Below are 21,214 nucleotides of genomic sequence, written 5' to 3' on the forward strand. Positions count from 1 at the left end.
GCTGTCACTCTGCAGCACAGCCACCCTCTCCTCGCTCCTCCCCTCCCCTTACTCCACTCTTCTTCTCTATAAAATGTGCTTCTGGGTCAGGCCGCTCTGTTCTGTTCTGACTCAGTGACAGACTGACATGCTCTTTGTTTCTGCTACACTGTCAAGATCACACATCACACCACTATGCCATGTCTTGTGTCTTTGGCTGGTGTGTTGTTGAGTGTTTTTTCACAAGAGACATACAGTACCAGTCAAAAGTTTGGACACACCTACTCATTCAAAGGTTTTTATTTATATTTACTATTTTCTACATTGTAGAATAATAGTGAAGACATTAAAAAAATGAAATAACACATGGAATAATGTAGTAACCAAAAAAGTGTTTAACAAATCAAAATATAGTTTAGATTTTAGATTCTTCAAAATAGCCACCCATTGCCTTGATGACAGCTTTGTACACTCTTGGCATTCTCTCAACCAGCTTCACCTGGAATGCTTTTCCAACAGTCTTGAAGGAGTTCCCACAAATGCTGAGCACTTGTTGGCTGCTTTTCCTTCACTCTGCGGTCCAACTCATCCCAATTGGGTTGAGGTCGGGAGATTGTGGAGGCCAGGTCATCTGATGCAGCACTCCATCGCTCTCCTTCTTTGTCAAATAGCCCTTACAAAGCCTGGGGGTGTGTTGGGTCATTGTCCTGTTGAAAAACAAATGATAGTCCCACTAAGCGCAAACCAGATGGGATGGAGTATCGCTGCAGAATGCTTTGGTAGCCATGCTGGTTAAGTGTGCCTTGAATTCTAAATAAATCACTGACAGTATCACCAGCAAAGCACCCCCACACCATCACACCTCCTCCATGCTTCAGGGTGGGAACCACACATGTGGATATCATCCGTTCACCTACTTTGCTTCTCACAAAGACACGGCTGTTGGAACCAAAAATCTCAAATTTGGGCTCATCAGACCAAAGGACAGATTTCCACCGGTCTTATGTCCATTGCTCGTGTTTCTTGACCCAAGCAACTCTCTTCTTATTGGTGTCCTTTAGTAGTGGTTTCTTTGCAGCAATTCAACCATGAATGACTGATTCTCGCAGTCTCCTTTGGATAGTTGATGTTGAGATGTGTCTGTTACTTGAACACTGTGAAGCATTTATTTGGGCTGCAATCTGAGGCTGGTAACTCTAATGAAATTATCCTCTGCAGCAGAGGTAACTTTGGCTCTTCCTTTCCTGTGTCGGTCCTCATGAGAGCCAGTTTCATCATAGCACCTGATGGTTTTTGCAAAGAAACTTTAAAAGTTCTTGAAATGTTCCTGATTAACTGACCTTCATGTCTTAAAGTAATGATGGACTGTCGTTTCTCTTTGCTTACTTGAGCTGTTCTTGCCATAATACGGACTTGGTCTTTTACCACCCCTACAACACAACTGATTGGCGCAAACACATTAAGAAGGAAAGAAATTCCACAAATTAACAAGGCACACCTGTTGAAATGCATCCCAGGTGACGCCCTCTTGAAGTCAACCAAACTATTGGTTGAGAGAATGCCAAGGGTGTGCAAAGCTGTCATCAAGGCAAAGGGTGGCTACTTTAAAGAATATAAACATATTTCATATGTGTTATTTCATAGTTTTGATGTCTTCCTACAATGTAGAACATAGTGAAAATGAAGAAAAACCCTGTCACGGGTGTCATTGGAAGTAGACCAAAGTGCAGCGTGGTGAGCGTACATTTTATTTTTATGTCGCCAACAAAACAATACAAACCGACCGTGACGCTTACAGGACTAAGTGCCGCTTACAGGACTAAGTGCCGCTTACAGGACTAAGTGCCGCTTACAGGACTAAGTGCCGCTTACAGGACTAAGTGCCACTTACAGGACTAAGTGCCACAAACAAAGTTAACTACCTACCCTGAAAGGAGGGAAAAGGGCTACCTAAGTATGATTCCCAATCAGAGACAACGATAGACAGCTGTCCCTGATTAACAGGGACAGCTAACACATAGAAACACAAATCAGAGAAATAAAGGACATAGAATGCCCACCCAAATCACACCCTGACCAAACCAAAAAGAGACTCTAATAAAAAAGGCTCTCTAAGGTCAGGGCGTGAAAAACCCTTGAATGAGTAGGTGTGTCCAAACTATTGACTAGTACTGTATACATATTAAAGTACAAAAACACAGTCATAGGATGTAGAAATAAAACATAAAAAACATTCCTTCACAAATAAGTCTCCAATCAATACTTTAAATTGCCTGAACGGCGCCACAACATCAAAATTAAATGTATTTAGAATTTTGTACCAGCAATATGGTGCATTAAAACGTAAAGCAGATTCACCTAGCTCAGTGGAGATCCTAGGAACCTCAAGAGTTAACCAATCCTGTTTACGGGTTAGGCAACTCAGGTGTCTATTTTTTATTTATTTTAATGTAACCTTTATTTAACTAGGCAAGCCAGTTAAGAACAAATTCTTATTTACAATGACGGCCTACCTCGGCCAAACCCGGACCACGCTGGGTCAATTGTGCGCCACCCTATGGGACTCCCAATCACGGCCAGATGTGATGCAGCCTGGATTCAAACCAGGGACTGTAGTGACGCCTCTTGCATTGAGATGCAGTGCCTTAGACCACTGTGCCACTTGGGTCTAAACTTCAACAGCAGTTAGATAAGACGGAAATGTATGAAGTAGGGCCAACAGGTCTTTAGTGAAGTCCAACCAACCTTTTCATACAGGGTGCAGTGATGAGTATCAAAACTGTCAGCTGTAACAAAACGAAGGGCACTATGGTAGATGGCACCCAAAGGTTTAAGTATTAGCAGCTGCACTTTGATAAATAATATCACCATAATTAAGAACAGATTAAAAGGTTGACTGAATAATCTGCTTTCTACTGCTTAGAGAAAGGCACAATCTGTTTCTGTAGAAAAAGTCAACTTTAAAATGTTAAATGTTAGCTTCTTAACCAGCCTATCTATGTATTTTTTAAATGTAAAATCCAAATCAAGCCAAATGCACAAGTATTTACACTACTGTTCAAAAGTTTGGGGTCACTTAGAAATGTCCTTGTTTTTGAAAGAAAAGCAATTTTTTTGTCCATTTAAAATAACATCAAATTGATCAGAAATACAGTGTAGACATTGTTAATGTTGTAAATGACTATTGTAGCTGGAAACGGCTGATTATTTATACAATATCTACATAGGCGTACAGAGGCCCATTATCAGCAACCATCACTCCTGTGTTCCAATGGCACGTTGTGTTAGCTAATCCAAGTTTATCATTTTAAAAGGCTAATTGATCATTAGAAAACCATTTTGCAATTCTGTTAGCACAGCTGAAAACAGTTGTGCTGTTTAACCCCATGAATCACGATGGCCTAGGGGTTAGGTTTAGGGTTAGGAGTTAGGGTTAGAACGTTAGGATTAGGGTTAGGAGTTAGGGTTAGGTTTAGAGTTAGGAGTTAGGGTTAGAGCGTTAGGTTTAGGGTTAGGAGTTAGAGTTAGGTTTAGGGTTAGGAGTTAGGGTTAGAGTGTTAGGTTTAGGGTTAGGAGTTAGGGTTAGAGCATTAGGTTTAGGGTTAGGAGTTAGGGTTAGGTTTAGGGTTAGGAGTTAGGGTTAGAGCGTTAGGTTTAGGGTTAGGAGTTAGGTTTAGGGTTAGAAGTTAGGGTTAGAGCGTTAGGTTTAGGGTTAGGAGTTAGGGTTAGGTTTAGGGTTAGGAGTTAGGGTTAGGTTTAGGGTTAGGAGTTAGGGTTAGAGCGTTAGGTTTAGGGTTAGGAGTTAGGTTTAGGGTTAGGAGTTAGGGTTAGGAGTTAGGGTTAAAGCGTTAGGTTTAGGGTTAGGAGTTAGGGTTAGGTTTAGAGTTAGGAGTTAGGGTTAGAGCGTTAGGTTTAGGGTTAGGAGTTAGGGTTAGGTTTAGGGTTAGGAGTTAGGGTTAGAACGTTAGGTTTAGGGTTAGGAGTTAGGGTTAGAGCATTAGGTTTAGGGTTAGGAGTTAGGGTTAGGTTTAGGGTTAGGAGTTAGGGTTAGAGCGTTAGGTTTAGGGTTAGGAGTTAGGGTTAGGTTTAGGGTTAGGAGTTAGGGTTAGAGCGTTAGGTTTAGGGTTAGGAGTTAGGGTTAGGTTTAGGGTTAGGAGTTAGGGTTAGAGCGTTAGGGTTAGGGTTAGGGTTAGGGTTAGGTTTAGGGTTAGGAGTTAGGGTTAGAGCATTAGGTTTAGGGTTAGGAGTTAGGGTTAGAGCGTTAGGTTTATTGTTAGGAGTTAGGGTTAGAGCGTTAGGTTTAGGGTTAGGTTTAGGGTTAGTAGTTAGGGTTAGGTTTAGGGTTAGGAGTTAGGGTTAGAGCGTTAGGTTTAGGGTTAGGAGTTAGGGTTAGGTTTAGGTTTAGGAGTTAGGGTTAGAGCGTTAGGTTTAGGGTTAGGAGTTAGGGTTAGGTTTAGGGTTAGGAGTTAGGGTTAGAGCGTTAGGTTTAGGGTTAGGAGTTAGGTTTAGGGTTAGGAGTTAGGGTTAGGGTTAGGGTTAGAGCGTTAGGTTTAGGGTTAGGAGTTAGGGTTAGGTTTAGGGTTAGGAGTTAGGGTTAGGTTTAGGGTTAGGAGTTAGGGTTAGAGCGTTAGGTTTAGGGTTAGGAGTTAGGTTTAGGGTTAGGAGTTAGGGTTAGGAGTTAGGGTTAGAGCGTTAGGTTTAGGGTTAGGAGTTAGGGTTAGAGCGTTAGGTTTAGGGTTAGGAGTTAGGGTTAGAGCGTTAGGTTTAGGGTTAGGTTTAGGGTTAGTAGTTAGGGTTAGGTTTAGGGTTAGGAGTTAGGGTTAGAGCGTTAGGTTTAGGGTTAGGAGTTAGGGTTAGGTTTAGGGTTAGGAGTTAGGGTTAGAGCGTTAGGTTTAGGGTTAGGACTTAGGTTTAGGTTTAGGAGTTAGGGTTAGGTTTAGATTTAGGAGTTAGGGTTAGAGCGTTAGGTTTAGGGTTAGGAGTTAGGGTTAGGTTTAGGGTTAGGAGTTAGGGTTAGAGCGTTAGGTTTAGGGTTAGGAGTTAGGGTTAGGTTTAGGGTTAGGAGTTAGGGTTAGAGCGTTAGGTTTAGGGTTAGGAGTTAGGTTTAGGGTTAGGAGTTAGGGTTAGGTTTAGGGTTAGGAGTTAGGGTTAGGTTTAGGGTTAGGAGTTAGGGTTAGAGCGTTAGGTTTAGGGTTAGGAGTTAGGTTTAGGGTTAGGAGTTAGGGTTAGGAGTTAGGGTTAGAGCGTTAGGTTTAGGGTTAGGAGTTAGGGTTAGAGCGTTAGGTTTAGGGTTAGGAGTTAGGGTTAGAGCGTTAGGTTTATTGTTAGGAGTTAGGGTTAGAGCGTTAGGTTTAGGGTTAGGTTTAGGGTTAGTAGTTAGGGTTAGGTTTAGGGTTAGGAGTTAGGGTTAGAGCGTTAGGTTTAGGGTTAGGAGTTAGGGTTAGGGTTAGGAGTTAGGGTTAGAGCGTTAGGTTTAGGGTTAGGAGTTAGGTTTAGGTTTAGGAGTTAGGGTTAGGTTTAGGTTTAGGAGTTAGGGTTAGAGCGTTAGGTTTAGGGTTAGGAGTTAGGGTTAGGTTTAGGGTTAGGAGTTAGGGTTAGAGCGTTAGGTTTAGGGTTAGGAGTTAGGGTTAGGTTTAGGGTTAGGAGTTAGGGTTAGAGCGTTAGGTTTAGGGTTAGGAGTTAGGGTTAGGTTTAGGGTTAGGAGTTAGGGTTAGAGCGTTAGGTTTAGGGTTGGGAGTTAGGGTTAGGGTTAGGAGTTAGGGTTAGAGCGTTAGGTTTAGGGTTAGGAGTTAGGGTTAGGTTTAGGGTTAGGAGTTAGGGTTAGAGCGTTAGGGTTAGGGTTAGGGTTAGGTTTAGGGTTAGGAGTTAGTGTTAGAGCATTAGGTTTAGGGTTAGGAGTTAGGGTTAGAGTGTTAGGTTTATTGTTAGGAGTTAGGGTTAGAGCGTTAGGTTTAGGGTTAGGTTTAGGGTTAGTAGTTAGGGTTAGGTTTAGGGTTAGGAGTTAGGGTTAGAGCGTTAGGTTTAGGGTTAGGAGTTAGGGTTAGGTTTAGGGTTAGGAGTTAGGGTTAGAGCGTTAGGTTTAGGGTTAGGAGTTAGGGTTAGGTTTAGGTTTAGGAGTTAGGGTTAGGTTTAGGTTTAGGAGTTAGGGTTAGAGCGTTAGGTTTAGGGTTAGGAGTTAGGGTTAGGTTTAGGGTTAGGAGTTAGGGTTAGAGCGTTAGGTTTAGGGTTAGGAGTTAGGTTTAGGGTTAGGAGTTAGGGTTAGGTTTAGGGTTAGGAGTTAGGGTTAGGGTTAGGGTTAGGGTTAGGGTTAGAGCGTTAGGTTTAGGGTTAGGAGTTAGGGTTAGGTTTAGGGTTAGGAGTTAGGGTTAGGTTTAGGGTTAGGAGTTAGGGTTAGAGCGTTAGGTTTAGGGTTAGGAGTTAGGTTTAGGGTTAGGAGTTAGGGTTAGGAGTTAGGGTTAGAGCGTTAGGTTTAGGGTTAGGAGTTAGGGTTAGAGCGTTAGGTTTAGGGTTAGGAGTTAGGGTTAGAGCGTTAGGTTTATTGTTAGGAGTTAGGGTTAGAGCGTTAGGTTTAGGGTTAGGTTTAGGGTTAGTAGTTAGGGTTAGGTTTAGGGTTAGGAGTTAGGGTTAGAGCGTTAGGTTTAGGGTTAGGAGTTAGGGTTAGGTTTAGGGTTAGGAGTTAGGGTTAGAGCGTTAGGTTTAGGGTTAGGAGTTAGGTTTAGGTTTAGGAGTTAGGGTTAGGTTTAGGTTTAGGAGTTAGGGTTAGAGCGTTAGGTTTAGGGTTAGGAGTTAGGGTTAGGTTTAGGGTTAGGAGTTAGGGTTAGAGCGTTAGGTTTAGGGTTAGGAGTTAGGTTTAGGGTTAGGAGTTAGGGTTAGGTTTAGGGTTAGGAGTTAGGGTTAGGTTTAGGGTTAGGAGTTAGGGTTAGAGCGTTAGGTTTAGGGTTAGGTTTAGGGTTAGGAGTCAGGGTTAGAGTGTTAGGTTTAGGGTTAGGGTTAGGAGTTACGGTTAGGTTTAGGGTTAGGAGTTAGGGTTAGGTTTAGGGTTAGGAGTTAGGGTCAGAGCGTTAGGTTTAGGGTTAGGAGTTAGGGTTAGGAGTTAGGGTTAGGAGTTAGGGTTAGAGCGTTAGGTTTAGGGTTAGGGGTTAGGTTTAGGGTTAGGAGTTAGGGTTAGGAGTTAGGGTTAGAGGTTTAGGGTTAGGAGTTAGGGTTAGGAGTTAGGGTTAGAGCGTTAGTTTTAGGGTTAGGAGTTAGGGTTAGGGTTAGGAGTTAGGGTTAGAGCGTTAGGGTTAGAGTTAGGAGTTAGGGTTAGAGCGTTAGGTTTAGGGTTAGGAGTTAGGGTTAGAGCGTTAGGGTTAGAGTTAGGAGTTAGGGTTAGAGCGTTAGGTTTAGAGTTAGGGTTAGGTTTAGGTTTAGGGTTAGGAGTTAGGGTTAGGTTTAGGGTTAGGAGTTAGGGTTAGAGCGTTAGGTTTAGGGTTAGGAGTTAGGTTTAGGGTTAGGAGTTAGGGTTAGAGCATTAGGTTTAGGGTTAGGAGTTAGGGTTAGGTTTAGGGTTAGGAGTTAGGGTTAGAGCGTTAGGTTTAGGGTTAGGAGTTAGGTTTAGGGTTAGGAGTTAGGGTTAGAGCGTTAGGTTTAGGGTTAGGAGTTAGGGTTAGGTTTAGGGTTAGGAGTTAGGGTTAGGTTTAGGGTTAGGAGTTAGGGTTAGAGCGTTAGGTTTAGGGTTAGGAGTTAGGTTTAGGGTTAGGGGTTAGGAGTTAGGGTTAGAGCGTTAGGTTTAGGGTTAGGAGTTAGGGTTAGGTTTAGAGTTAGGAGTTAGGGTTAGAGCGTTAGGTTTAGGGTTAGGAGTTAGGGTTAGGTTTAGGGTTAGGAGTTAGGGTTAGAACGTTAGGTTTAGGGTTAGGAGTTAGGGTTAGGTTTAGGGTTAGGAGTTAGGGTTAGAGCGTTAGGTTTAGGGTTAGGAGTTAGGGTTAGGTTTAGGGTTAGGAGTTAGGGTTAGAGCGTTAGGTTTAGGGTTAGGAGTTAGGGTTAGGTTTAGGGTTAGGAGTTAGGGTTAGGTTTAGGGTTAGGAGTTAGGGTTAGAGCGTTAGGTTTAGGGTTAGGAGTTAGGGTTAGGTTTAGGGTTAGGAGTTAGGGTTAGAGCGTTAGGTTTAGGGTTAGGAGTTAGGGTTAGAGCGTTAGGTTTAGAGTTAGGAGTTAGGGTTAGAGCGTTAGGTTTAGGGTTAGGTTTAGGGTTAGGAGTTAGGTTTAGGGTTAGGAGTTAGGGTTAGAGCGTTAGGTTTAGGGTTAGGAGTTAGAGTTAGGTTTAGGGTTAGGAGTTAGGGTTAGAGCGTTAGGTTTAGGGTTAGGAGTTAGGGTTAGGTTTAGGTTTAGGAGTTAGGGTTAGGTTTAGGTTTAGGAGTTAGGGTTAGAGCGTTAGGTTTAGGGTTAGGAGTTAGGGTTAGGTTTAGGGTTAGGAGTTAGGGTTAGAGCGTTATGTTTAGGGTTAGGAGTTAGGGTTAGGTTTAGGGTTAGGAGTTAGGGTTAGGTTTAGGGTTAGGAGTTAGGGTTAGAGCGTTAGGTTTAGGGTTAGGTTTAGGTTTAGGAGTTAGGGTTAGGTTTAGGTTTAGGAGTTAGGGTTAGAGCGTTAGGTTTAGGGTTAGGAGTTAGGGTTAGGTTTAGGGTTAGGAGTTAGGGTTAGAGCGTTAGGTTTAGGGTTAGGAGTTAGGTTTAGGGTTAGGAGTTAGGGTTAGGTTTAGGGTTAGGAGTTAGGGTTAGGTTTAGGGTTAGGGTTAGGGTTAGGGTTAGGGTTAGAGCGTTAGGTTTAGGGTTAGGAGTTAGGGTTAGGTTTAGGGTTAGGAGTTAGGGTTAGGTTTAGGGTTAGGAGTTAGGGTTAGAGCATTAGGTTTAGGGTTAGGAGTTAGGTTTAGGGTTAGGAGTTAGGGTTAGGAGTTAGGGTTAGAGCGTTAGGTTTAGGGTTAGGAGTTAGGGTTAGAGCGTTAGGTTTAGGGTTAGGAGTTAGGGTTAGAGCGTTAGGTTTATTGTTAGGAGTTAGGGTTAGAGCGTTAGGTTTAGGGTTAGGTTTAGGGTTAGTAGTTAGGGTTAGGTTTAGGGTTAGGAGTTAGGGTTAGAGCGTTAGGTTTAGGGTTAGGAGTTAGGGTTAGGTTTAGGGTTAGGAGTTAGGGTTAGAGCGTTAGGTTTAGGGTTAGGAGTTAGGTTTAGGTTTAGGAGTTAGGGTTAGGTTTAGGTTTAGGAGTTAGGGTTAGAGCGTTAGGTTTAGGGTTAGGAGTTAGGGTTAGGTTTAGGGTTAGGAGTTAGGGTTAGAGCGTTAGGTTTAGGGTTAGGAGTTAGGTTTAGGGTTAGGAGTTAGGGTTAGGTTTAGGGTTAGGAGTTAGGGTTAGGTTTAGGGTTAGGAGTTAGGGTTAGAGCGTTAGGTTTAGGGTTAGGTTTAGGGTTAGGAGTCAGGGTTAGAGTGTTAGGTTTAGGGTTAGGGTTAGGAGTTACGGTTAGGTTTAGGGTTAGGAGTTAGGGTTAGGTTTAGGGTTAGGAGTTAGGGTCAGAGCGTTAGGTTTAGGGTTAGGTTTAGGGTTAGGAGTTAGGGTTAGGAGTTAGGGTTAGAGCGTTAGGTTTAGGGTTAGGGGTTAGGTTTAGGGTTAGGAGTTAGGGTTAGGAGTTAGGGTTAGAGGTTTAGGGTTAGGAGTTAGGGTTAGGAGTTAGGGTTAGAGCGTTAGGTTTAGGGTTAGGAGTTAGGGTTAGGGTTAGGAGTTAGGGTTAGAGCGTTAGGGTTAGAGTTAGGAGTTAGGGTTAGAGCGTTAGGTTTAGGGTTAGGAGTTAGGGTTAGAGCGTTAGGGTTAGAGTTAGGAGTTAGGGTTAGAGCGTTAGGTTTAGAGTTAGGGTTAGGTTTAGGTTTAGGGTTAGGAGTTAGGGTTAGGTTTAGGGTTAGGAGTTAGGGTTAGAGCGTTAGGTTTAGGGTTAGGAGTTAGGTTTAGGGTTAGGAGTTAGGGTTAGAGCATTAGGTTTAGGGTTAGGAGTTAGGGTTAGGTTTAGGGTTAGGAGTTAGGGTTAGAGCGTTAGGTTTAGGGTTAGGAGTTAGGTTTAGGGTTAGGAGTTAGGGTTAGAGCGTTAGGTTTAGGGTTAGGAGTTAGGGTTAGGTTTAGGGTTAGGAGTTAGGGTTAGAGCGTTAGGTTTAGGGTTAGGAGTTAGGTTTAGGGTTAGGGGTTAGGAGTTAGGGTTAGAGCGTTAGGTTTAGGGTTAGGAGTTAGGGTTAGGTTTAGAGTTAGGAGTTAGGGTTAGAGCGTTAGGTTTAGGGTTAGGAGTTAGGGTTAGGTTTAGGGTTAGGAGTTAGGGTTAGAACGTTAGGTTTAGGGTTAGGAGTTAGGGTTAGGTTTAGGGTTAGGAGTTAGGGTTAGAGCGTTAGGTTTAGGGTTAGGAGTTAGGGTTAGGTTTAGGGTTAGGAGTTAGGGTTAGGTTTAGGGTTAGGAGTTAGGGTTAGAGCGTTAGGTTTAGGGTTAGGAGTTAGGGTTAGGTTTAGGGTTAGGAGTTAGGGTTAGAGCGTTAGGTTTAGGGTTAGGAGTTAGGGTTAGAGCGTTAGGTTTAGAGTTAGGAGTTAGGGTTAGAGCGTTAGGTTTAGGGTTAGGTTTAGGGTTAGGAGTTAGGTTTAGGGTTAGGAGTTAGGGTTAGAGCGTTAGGTTTAGGGTTAGGAGTTAGAGTTAGGTTTAGGGTTAGGAGTTAGGGTTAGAGCGTTAGGTTTAGGGTTAGGAGTTAGGGTTAGGTTTAGGTTTAGGAGTTAGGGTTAGGTTTAGGTTTAGGAGTTAGGGTTAGAGCGTTAGGTTTAGGGTTAGGAGTTAGGGTTAGGTTTAGGGTTAGGAGTTAGGGTTAGAGCGTTAGGTTTAGGGTTAGGAGTTAGGTTTAGGGTTAGGAGTTAGGGTTAGGTTTAGGGTTAGGAGTTAGGGTTAGGTTTAGGGTTAGGAGTTAGGGTTAGAGCGTTAGGTTTAGGGTTAGGTTTAGGGTTAGGAGTTAGGGTTAGAGCGTTAGGTTTAGGGTTAGGAGTTACGGTTAGGTTTAGGGTTAGGAGTTAGGGTTAGGTTTAGGGTTAGGAGTTAGGGTTAGAGCGTTAGGTTTAGGGTTAGGTTTAGGGTTAGGTTTAGGGTTAGGAGTTAGGTTTAGGAGTTAGGGTTAGGTTTAGGGTTAGGAGTTAGGGTTAGAGCGTTAGGTTTAGGGTTAGGGGTTAGGTTTAGGGTTAGGAGTTAGGGTTAGGAGTTAGGGTTAGAGGTTTAGGGTTAGGAGTTAGGGTTAGGAGTTAGTGTTAGAGCGTTAGGTTTAGGGTTAGGAGTTAGGGTTAGGGTTAGGAGTTAGGGTTAGAGCGTTAGGGTTAGAGTTAGGAGTTAGGGTTAGAGCGTTAGGTTTAGGGTTAGGAGTTAGGGTTAGAGCGTTAGGGTTAGAGTTAGGAGTTAGGGTTAGAGCGTTAGGTTTAGAGTTAGGGTTAGAGCGTTAGGTTTAGGGTTAGGAGTTAGGGTTAGGTTTAGGGTTAGGAGTTAGGGTTGGGTTTAGGGTTAGGAGTTAGGGTTAGAGCGTTAGGTTTAGGGTTAGGTTTAGGGTTAGGAGTTAGGGTTAGGTTTAGGGTTAGGAGTTAGAGTTAGAGCGTTAGGTTTAGGGTTAGGAGTTAGGTTTAGGGTTAGGAGTTAGGGTTAGGTTTAGGGTTAGGAGTTAGGGTTAGGGAAAATAAGATTTTGAATGAGAATCAATTGTTTGGTCCCCATAAGGATAGTAAAACAAACGTGTGTTAGATTTTTTGTCTGCAGCTCTCACGCCTTTCAAATTAAAAGCCAAAGTTGCAGTTAAAATTGCATGATGTTCCCTAGGCAATAGTCAGAATAACAAAGTGCCCCTCCCCAGACCTCCTTATGTACCTCCATGCTTTATTATGATTTCCATCTCCATTGTGTGTCCCAAATAGCCCCCTATTCCCTATATAGTGGACTACTTTTTACCAGAGCCCTATGGGATTTTGTCAAAAGTACTGCACTGCATAGGGAATAGGGTTTTGTTTAGGGTTAGTAACGTAACTGTCACCTCCCATAGACAGCTATGCATGGCAGCACTAATAGCTTTCCCTGTGAGACAGCCAGCTGAACACATCAGTAGCATCACTCAGCAATGGATGCTGCTGCACTCAGACACACGTTAGCGCGATTTTAGTGCTACCGAAAGAAATAAACACAGGCTTTAGTGCATAAGTGTGGCAGCAGCTGTAACATGGCAACACTTAAGACCTCAGTTTGCATGCTAGCGCTAGGAGACACGGTGTGGTGCGTTGGGAATGGAGGACATAGGCTCCAACAGATGTGCTCTCTCTACAACACTCTCACTCGCTCTTCTCTCTATCCCTCGATCGTCCCTCTCTCTCTCACCATCCCTTCCGCTCTCCTCCCTTTGTTTTCCGTTCTCTCCCCTCCCTCCATCTCCCTTCCTTCCTCCCTCCCTCTCTCTCCTCCCACACCCTGCCTCCTTCCCTTACTCCCCTCCCTCCATCTCCCTTCCTTCCTTCCTCCCTCTCTCCCCTCCCTCCATCTCCCTTCCTTCCTCCCTCTCTCTCCTCCCACACCCTGCCTCCTTCCCTCCCTCCATCTCCCTTCCTTCCTCCCTCTCTCTCTTCCCACACCCTGCCTCCTTCCCCCTCTCCCCTCCCTTCCTCTCCCCATTCCTCCTCTATCTCCCTCTCTCTCCCCCTCTTCTCTTTCTTTCTCCACCTCTGTAATTAGCAAGCCTTCTTACTCTGTCACTGCGGCTGATCTGTTAATTGCTCAGCCTGTTTGTTTTCACACGTTCATATGGGGGAAATTAGAGGTTTTAATGAGCGTAAACCCAAAACTGTGTCACCACTTCCCTCCCAGCTGTGTAGACAGTGAAGTGGGTCCTCACCTCGTCAACTGAGGAACACACAGCACGGCAGACACACCGTGTTATTTATCAAGTTATTTAATGGCACCCTATTCACTATATAGTGCACTACTTTTCATCTGAGCGGAAGGCACTAGTCCAAAGTAGTGCACTATAGGGAGTAGCTTGCCCTTTGGGACGTATGGTATGCCTCTGCTTCAGGGAGTTACACACCTCAACAGACACAACATCAGCTTTTAACTCCACTCCAGGCACAGTATCTTCCACATCAATGCAGGAACCAACAGCTATCTCAATGACACAGTCATGATACAACAGTGATGGTTCTGTGACTGGGGTTTCCAGCTGACCACTACAGCTGACCACTACAGTGTGGTTACATTCTAATGCCCATACAATCATACCACCTCCTTCAGCCTACCACCATACATGCCCAATGACATGACTTATTATAAGTAGTATGCTAGTGTTTTTATTGGAGCTCGTCTCATGGTCTCTCCTCCCTGCCTCTCTCCCCAGGAAACGAGCATCTCCCTCGGCCAAGGATGAGCACTCTGCTGGGGTGAAGGACTCTCTGCTGGCCCACTCCTCTGATCCTGTGGAAATGAGACGACTCAACTATCAGACACAAGGTATAGACACACACACACACACTAGCACGCACGATTTATAGACACACACACACACACTAGCACGCACGATTTATAGACACACACAAAGCCACAGACCCAGACACACTAGCAGACAAACAACCACTGACACACTTATATTCAGATTTAGCTGTTGTTCAACCATGGCCAAACTATCCACCTCAGTGCCTGCAGACAAATCTCCAACAAGGTAACTTATAAAACCTGGTCTCTATTCACACCACTGCTCACAGTCTCTCACACTCCTATGATATGATACTTTCTGATGAATGTGTAGCTATTGGTAACCACTGTGCTAGGAGAAGCAACAGCCTTCAAGTATAAAACACTTCAGAGTTAAGGCTTCTACTGTATGCAGATGATTCAGATTAATTACAACACTATCAGATGCTGGTTATCCCAAATGAAACATGGTTTTGATGAGTTGAATGTGGATAATAATCCGTCCAGTGTATACTCTGTACTGGATATCATCATCTTGTCTTTGTAATGTCGGAGGATTGTTGTGGATTTGAAGGATTGTCACATGGCTTAGTGTACAAGGATCATATGTCTTGTTGTATTAGTAGTACGTGGGTGTCAGTGAAGTTGGAAAGGGAGTGGCTGTAGTTGAGGATGAGGACTGTCTATCGGTCAACAACCCAAAGCTCTGGTCTAGTCGACGAGATGTCCTCTCTCTCTTCACCTTCATTTATGACCATTATAGGAATAAGCCTTAAAGGTCTGTTAACATATAACACACCCTGCCCATACTGCTTCTCATCTCACTGTGAAGTAAAGTGAGAGAGAGGGGGGGGTGGTTGCATGGGAATTGCTACAGTATATTATCCATCTGTTTTCAGTGGCTCTTCAGCTCTTCTGGTGGGCCCTAATGGAACTCTATTCCATATGGGTCCTGGTTGAAAGTATTGTACTATTTAGGGAATAGGGTACCGTTTGGGACGCATACTCTCTGTCTCTTCTTCTAGTGGACTGCACTGACCCAGCTTGGTAATTAAACACTGTTGAATGCAGCATGGAGAGTCTTGAGCTTTGAACTTAGCAGAGGAATTAAGCCCACAGAATCTCTCTCTAACTCATTCTCTGAACATCAAACTCGTTCTGTCTAACCCTTGGTTTCTGTGCCCTCTTCTCTCTCGCATCTCTCTTCTCTTTCCTCTCTCTCGCTCCCTCTCTCATCTCTCTCTTCTCTCTCTCCTCTCTCTCCTCTCACCTCTCGCTCTCTTCTCAATGTTTTCTCTCTCCTCTCTCTCTTCTCTATCTTTTCTCTCTCTCCTCTATCTTTTCTCTCCCTCTCTCTCTTCTCTGTTTTCTCTCTCCTCTCCTCTCTCTTCTCTGTTTTCTCTCTCCTCTCCTCTCTTCTCTATCGTTTCTCTCTCTCGCTCTCTCTCTTTCTTCTCTCTTTTTTTTCTCTCTCTCTTCTCTATCTTTTCTCTCTCTCCATCTTTCTCTCTCTCTCCTTTCTCTCTCGCTCCTCTATCTTTTATCTCTCTCCTCTCTCTCCTCGCTCTCTTTATCTTTTCTCTCTCTCCTCACTCTCTCTTCTCTATCTTTTCTCTCTCTCCCCTTTCTATATTTCTCTCTCTCTCTGCTTTCTCCCTCTCTCTTCTCTATATTTTCTCCCTCTCCTTTCTCTCTCTCTCTTCTCTATATTTTATCTCTCTCCTCTCTCTCCTCTCTCCTCTCTCTTTATATTTTCTCTCTCTCCTCTTTCTCTCTTCAATATATTCTCTCTCTCCTCTCTCTCTCTTCACTATATTTTCTCTCTCTCCTCTCTCTCTCTCTCCTCTATATTTTCTCTCTTTTCTCTTTCTCTCTCTCTCTTTTTCTCTTTCTCTTCCCTCTCTCTCCTCTCTCTCTCTCGCTAACGCACTACTCTTTCTTTATGAGCTCTCTCTCGCCCTCTTTCTCTCCTTCTCTCTATGTGCCTTATCTCCCTCTCTCTAACTCTTCATCTCATTCCTATTTTCATCTCTTTCAAACCCTCTCTTCTCTCTCCCCCCTCCACCCCTCCCTCACTCTCTCCCTCCATCACTCTGTGGGTGTTTTCTAGTAGTTTGCTATGAGATCGGCAGCTTGTGAGTCTCTAGCAGTAGGGGGTACATAGCAGATGTTGTTTACACAAATAGAGGCAGGTATGTTGTTGACTAATTTTCCAGCCTCTTACCATTTGTGTCCTTGTGAGCACAATAAAGATGTGTTCTAATAGCTCAGTTCTATACTATTGATGCCTCTGTTGTCTACTTAAGCACTTTACAGAGTAGTAGTAACTATAGTCAAGAATATGCTTTCAAGTATATGTCTCAGACAGTTATGTGTCATGGTAGGCCTGGACACAATATTGTGAAGTGAAATCGAACAATTCAGTTTGGATCCAGGCTACTGTCATGGATGGAGACTGAAACTAAGAGGACTGTTGGAATTCCAGGCTAACAGACTGACTCACTTCAGGTGTACAGACATATACACAGCCAGGCCCTTCTGAAAACCTTGGGTCTCTTTCTCTATCCCTTTTTCTCTTTCTCCTAATCCTTCTTTACCCTCTTCTCTTTTCCCCTCCTCCCCTCCCTTCCCCCTTTAACATAAATGATCCCTCTGGTATTGGTTGTTGAGTACGACACACCGACCTCCCCCATCTTCTCCCCACAGGTTCCAGTGACCCCAGTTGCCCGAACACTCCAAGTTAGTTTCCATTCCTCGTGTGTTTTCTACCTATTTAAACCCATCCCCATCCTCTCTCTCTCTCTCTCTCTCTCTCTCTCTCTCTCTCTCTCTGTCTCTGTCTCTCACTCTCCCCCTCTCTCTCTCTCTCTGTCTCTCTCTCTCTCTCTCTTACTCACTCTCTCTCTCTCTCTGTCTCGCTCTCTCTCTCTCTCTCTCTCTCTCTCTGTCTCGCTTTCTTTCACTGTCTCTCTGTCTCTCTCTCTCTCTCTCTCTCACTCACTCACTCGCTCACTCACTCACTCACTCACTCACTCACTCACTCACACACACACTCTCTCTCTCTCTCTCTTTCCATCTCTCTTTCATTCTAATCTCTCTCTTGCTCTCTCATCTCTCTGTCTCCTCTCTCTCTGTCTCCTCTCTCTCTATCTCTTTCTTTCTCTCTCTCTGTCTTTATCTCTCTGATCACTGAGTCACTCTGCATCAGTTTTCTCAGTAGCACAGTCACAGCTCAGACAACAGTACTGATCAGTTAGTAGTCTATGTAAGGAAAGGCTGTGATAGTGCTGCTTTGGGAGCTGAGATGGAATGCCCCCCTCCCCTCCTCCACCAACACCCCCCTTCATCCTTCCATCCCTCTACCTTCTCTATTCATCCTTCTCTCCACTTCTGTTTTTTGTGCGTCACCCACCAAGGCCATCTCATCTCAGCCCCATGCTAGCTGCACCTTGTCTGTGAACATCTGATTGCTCAGTCAGCTGGAACCACCCCGCTTACACTGCACCCCCAACCCCCTCCTCCCCACTAGCCGTGTCACTTCCACCATGTCACTTCCTTTCCACAGGCTGGCCTCAGAACTGTCACCTGTCACCACTGGCTTGTATCAATATTGTATGTTATTTTGGAGGATAATCCATTTGTTGTTGCTTTGAGGACAAAGCCGAGATGAAAGATTGTTCCTGCATCAATCTTTCCAAGTCCTAAGCTCTTCTGCCACTGAAAGAGATGATATATGTGTTCCGTACTTTGAGGTACATGCCCTGCTAGCAGCTGTATGTGGTATATTTTCTTTCCAGAATGTTATTTCTGAATAAAGTATTTTTTAGGTTTGTGATAATATTACTAATGTACTAAGATGTTGGTCTCATCTATCTATAGCCAGAGATAGTTTTCAGTTACCATTTAATGGAAAATAATGTAATATGACACTCTGAATACCCTCATGACCCCTCCCACTCCCACTTGTGTTGCTGTGGGCTACAGCCAACCAATCAGCATGCTCATTCACTCACTCCCTTCACAGGAGTAACCCACAGCGTGGTGTTACAGAACTCTAGAGATATCACCTGTCTGTTGCTCTCTCTCGTCACTCTCTCTTTCTCTCACTCTTATCTCTCTTCACTCTCTCTTTCTCTCTGTGTCTTCTCTCCGCAACCACACACTTCTTTCCATTTCACCACTTTCAATGAGCTCTGTGCTTTGTCATCACAAATGCATCAGTTATCTGGTTGCGTATTTCACATTCCGTGTGTGTGTATATGCCTGTTGTGTGAATGTGTGTGTGCAGGTGTATGCGGGTGGTGCATGCATGTGTGTGTACGTGCATATATTACACTGTGTTGTATATTTCACTCATAGCTGAAGGAAAGTTGTATTCACTGCAATAGCTTGGTAACCCTGTTCCTCTCTCTTTCAGGGATGAGGGAGCACCCTCTCATCTCCACCACTGATCTTGCTAACCACATCGAGCGTCTCAAGGCCAACGACGGACTCCGCTTCTCACAGGAGTATGAGGTAACTACTCCTGCTCTGCTTTGCCCTGCTGACCACCACTGGCTGTCTACAATCCAGTTCCTTAATCTATAGTCTCTATAGCCTCCAAATATATTGTCTCTTTAGTATCTAGATCTATAGTCTCTAGATCTATAGTCTCTAGATATATAGTCTTTATAATATCTAGATCTATAGTCTCTAGATCTATAGTCTTTGTCTTTATAGTATCTAGATCTATAGTCCCTAGATCTATAGTATCTAGATAAATAGTCTTTATAGAATCTTGTTCTATAGCCTCTATATCTATAGTCCATAGCCTCTATATGTATATAGTCTCTATATCTATAGTCTATACCCTCTACATCTATAGTCTCTATAGCAACTAAATCTATATTCTCTCAAACTGTAATCTCTATAGTATCTAGATCTATAGTCTCTATAATATCTAGATCTACATTGAGTGCACAAAATAATAAGAACACCTTCCTAATATTGAGTTGAAGCAGCATTGCAGTTCCTGACACAAACCAGTGCGCCTGGCACCTACTACCATACCCCGTTCAAAGGCACTTCAATATTTTGTCTTGCCCATTCACCCTCTGAATGGCAAACACACCATCCATGTCTCAATTTTCTCAAGGCTTTCAAATCCTTCTTTAATCTGTCTCCTCCCCTTCATCTACACTGATTTGAAGTGGATTTAACCAGTGACATCAATAAGGGATCATATATTTCAGCTGGATTCAGCTGGTCAGTCTATGTCATGGAAAGATCATGGGTGCACGTTTTAGTTTTTGCCCTAGTTCTACACAGCTGATTCAAATAATCAACTAATCAGCAATCTTTTATCATTTGAATCAGCTGTGTGGTGTCAGGGCAAAAACCAAAATGTGCAAGGGGTACGAGGTCAGAGTTTGGGATGCACTGCTCTATAGTCTCTAGATCTATAGTGTCTATAGCCTCTAGATCTATAGTGTCTATAGTCTCTAGATCTACAGACTAACTCTCTCTCTCAACAGACTAACTCAACACTTTGATTCTGGCTCCCCTCACTGCCCTGCAACCGCTGACTGTCTTTATCACTACAACCTTAGATATAAGGGAATACCTAGTCAGTACAACTGAATGCATTCAAATGAAATGTGTCTTCTGATTTTAACCCAACACCTCTGAATCAGAGCTGTGCGGGGGGCTGCCTTAATCAATATCTACGTCTTCAGCGCCCAGGGACAGTTTGTTAACTGCCTTGCTCAGGGGCAGAACGGAATATTTTTACATTGTCAGCTCAGGGATTCGATCCAGCAACCTTTCGGTGACTGGCCCAACACTCCTACCCGTTAGGCTACCTGCCACCCTATATATGATATACCAATGTTCCCTTATCTACCTCTTCAACATACCAGCTTCTGAACATGGCAAGTGTAAAGAATGATTGAGTAAACATTGGGGGTTGATTGTCCAGGGAGTTTCTAATAGTTTGTAATAGGCCAACCATTCCTCACCCCACCTTGACTTAAATAACCACTATTATGAGTCCAGGTAATTCTGCATAATTATTTTGTTTCTGCATCCAGCTGCACTTTGCTACTTGTACATTTCTCTCTGTGTAAGTTCAGGGCTGCTTCAGAACCATTCTCTCCCTCTCTCTGTTTCCCCCCTCCCTTCCAATAATATTATTCCAGTGCATTTACCTACAGTAAAAGCCAGTGAGGGATTATGCCTTGTTGTCCTACAAAGGAAGGAGATTTGCATTTAAAGTGGTGAATTTCCAGCCGGATAAAGCAGGACAGATGGGACCACTGTTTACCGAGGAGGGAGTGCATATTAATTATAAAACAGCATCTAGGGCTGCTTCCCAAATGGCACCCTATTCCCTGTGGGCCCTGGACAAAAGTAGTGCACAATAAAGGGATTAGGGTGCCATTTGGGACGCATCCTAGACCCTAGATAAACTTTTCTGTGTTTACCTGCTTCCAGTCAGTGTGTTATTCAGTATAGTAATGTGTTGGGAGTGAAACAGTACAGCTGTCATGTTAGCTTATTCTCCACTCAGAGAGTGACGAAAGCATTGAGACAGGAACGAGGTGAAATTGTCTGATGAAGTGGGTGGAAGCAGGGTTCAAACTTCACACTAACTATTAGATACACACACTACACACTACACACTGCATACACATGCGCACACACACACTACAGACTACCTCAGTGCTGTTCATTGTGAGAAGATCAAAGAGGATGCAGCTGGATGGAACAGCTTAAATGCATTTTGTTTATCTCGTTGTTCTGACACACAACCCCCCCCCCATACACACACACACACACCAATACAAGTTACTCTGCCACCCCACCTCTACATGGAGATATTTCCACATAGTGTCAGGGCAGCAGGCCTTGAAATGAAACCATTATAATGGCTCTATTGAAATGAGAGGAGCCTAGCCAGGGATTCAGCCAGCTTGTTAGATCTGACTCTGTGTCCCAAATGTGACCCTATTCACTAAATAGTGCACTTCTTTTGACCAGGGCCCCAAATGTCCCCACTTGTCCAAATAGTCCTTGTTTTTTATCCTTGTGAGGACTTCTGGTCCCCACACGGATAGTAAAGCCAAAAAAATCACACACACACACACACACACACACACACACGCACGCACTAGTATAAGTACAATCCTAGTACAGTCATCACCACTCAAAGTGTAGTAGTCCTCAGGGTGTACTGTGAGTGTCTTTAATTGATTATAAATACTGTTTGACAGTTATAGTGGTCAGGGATAGTTGGAATAGAAGCACAGGCTGTCAACTGTTGTCTTTTAAAGGTGAATAGAGCAATTGGGTAGAAATATGTTAATAACTAATGAAAATTCTGAGTTAAAATTCTCTCTTGTTTATATGTGCAACACACGCATGCACGCACAAACACACCCACACACATGCAGAAACACACACACACGCATGCACGCAGAAACACACACACACGCATGCAGAAACACACACACACACACTTTACTCATAATTTCCTATGATTAGTGATTCATGATCACTGCCAGCTACTGAGTGGTGAGTGCTGCCTAGAGCCAGGCCAAGATTCTCATTAGGGAATCTTTCATTCTCCCCTCCTGTGCTGTATTCAGACAGGTGAAAACACTGACAGTTGTTAGTTGATTGGCCATGCTGTCCAACTCCAACGTTTCCTCAGCTAGTAGTGGGGACGGATGCCTTCTACTGACACACAGGAAGGAAGCAACACCATATGTTCCGGGAGCACTGAATTAGCCAGA

General features: G+C 43.8%; 1 protein-coding gene across 4 annotated transcripts in view; it reads left to right on the forward strand.

The window, feature by feature from the left end:
* Window positions 1-21,214, forward strand: part of LOC139409406 (protein tyrosine phosphatase receptor type Fa) — a 424,559-nt gene that overhangs the window by 368,974 nt on the left and 34,371 nt on the right. For 3 of the 4 annotated variants that reach the window (XM_071154522.1, XM_071154523.1, XM_071154521.1), the window contains 3 exons: window positions 13,369-13,481; window positions 16,149-16,181; window positions 17,860-17,957. In XM_071154522.1, coding sequence (XP_071010623.1) covers window positions 13,369-13,481; window positions 16,149-16,181; window positions 17,860-17,957 — 244 coding nt within the window. The remainder of the gene's footprint in view (window positions 1-13,368; window positions 13,482-16,148; window positions 16,182-17,859; window positions 17,958-21,214) is intronic. The other variant, XM_071154524.1, reaches the window with a different exon arrangement.

The sequence above is a fragment of the Oncorhynchus clarkii genome, chromosome 5 (assembly GCF_045791955.1).
Source record: "Oncorhynchus clarkii lewisi isolate Uvic-CL-2024 chromosome 5, UVic_Ocla_1.0, whole genome shotgun sequence".
NCBI lineage: Eukaryota > Metazoa > Chordata > Actinopteri > Salmoniformes > Salmonidae > Oncorhynchus > Oncorhynchus clarkii.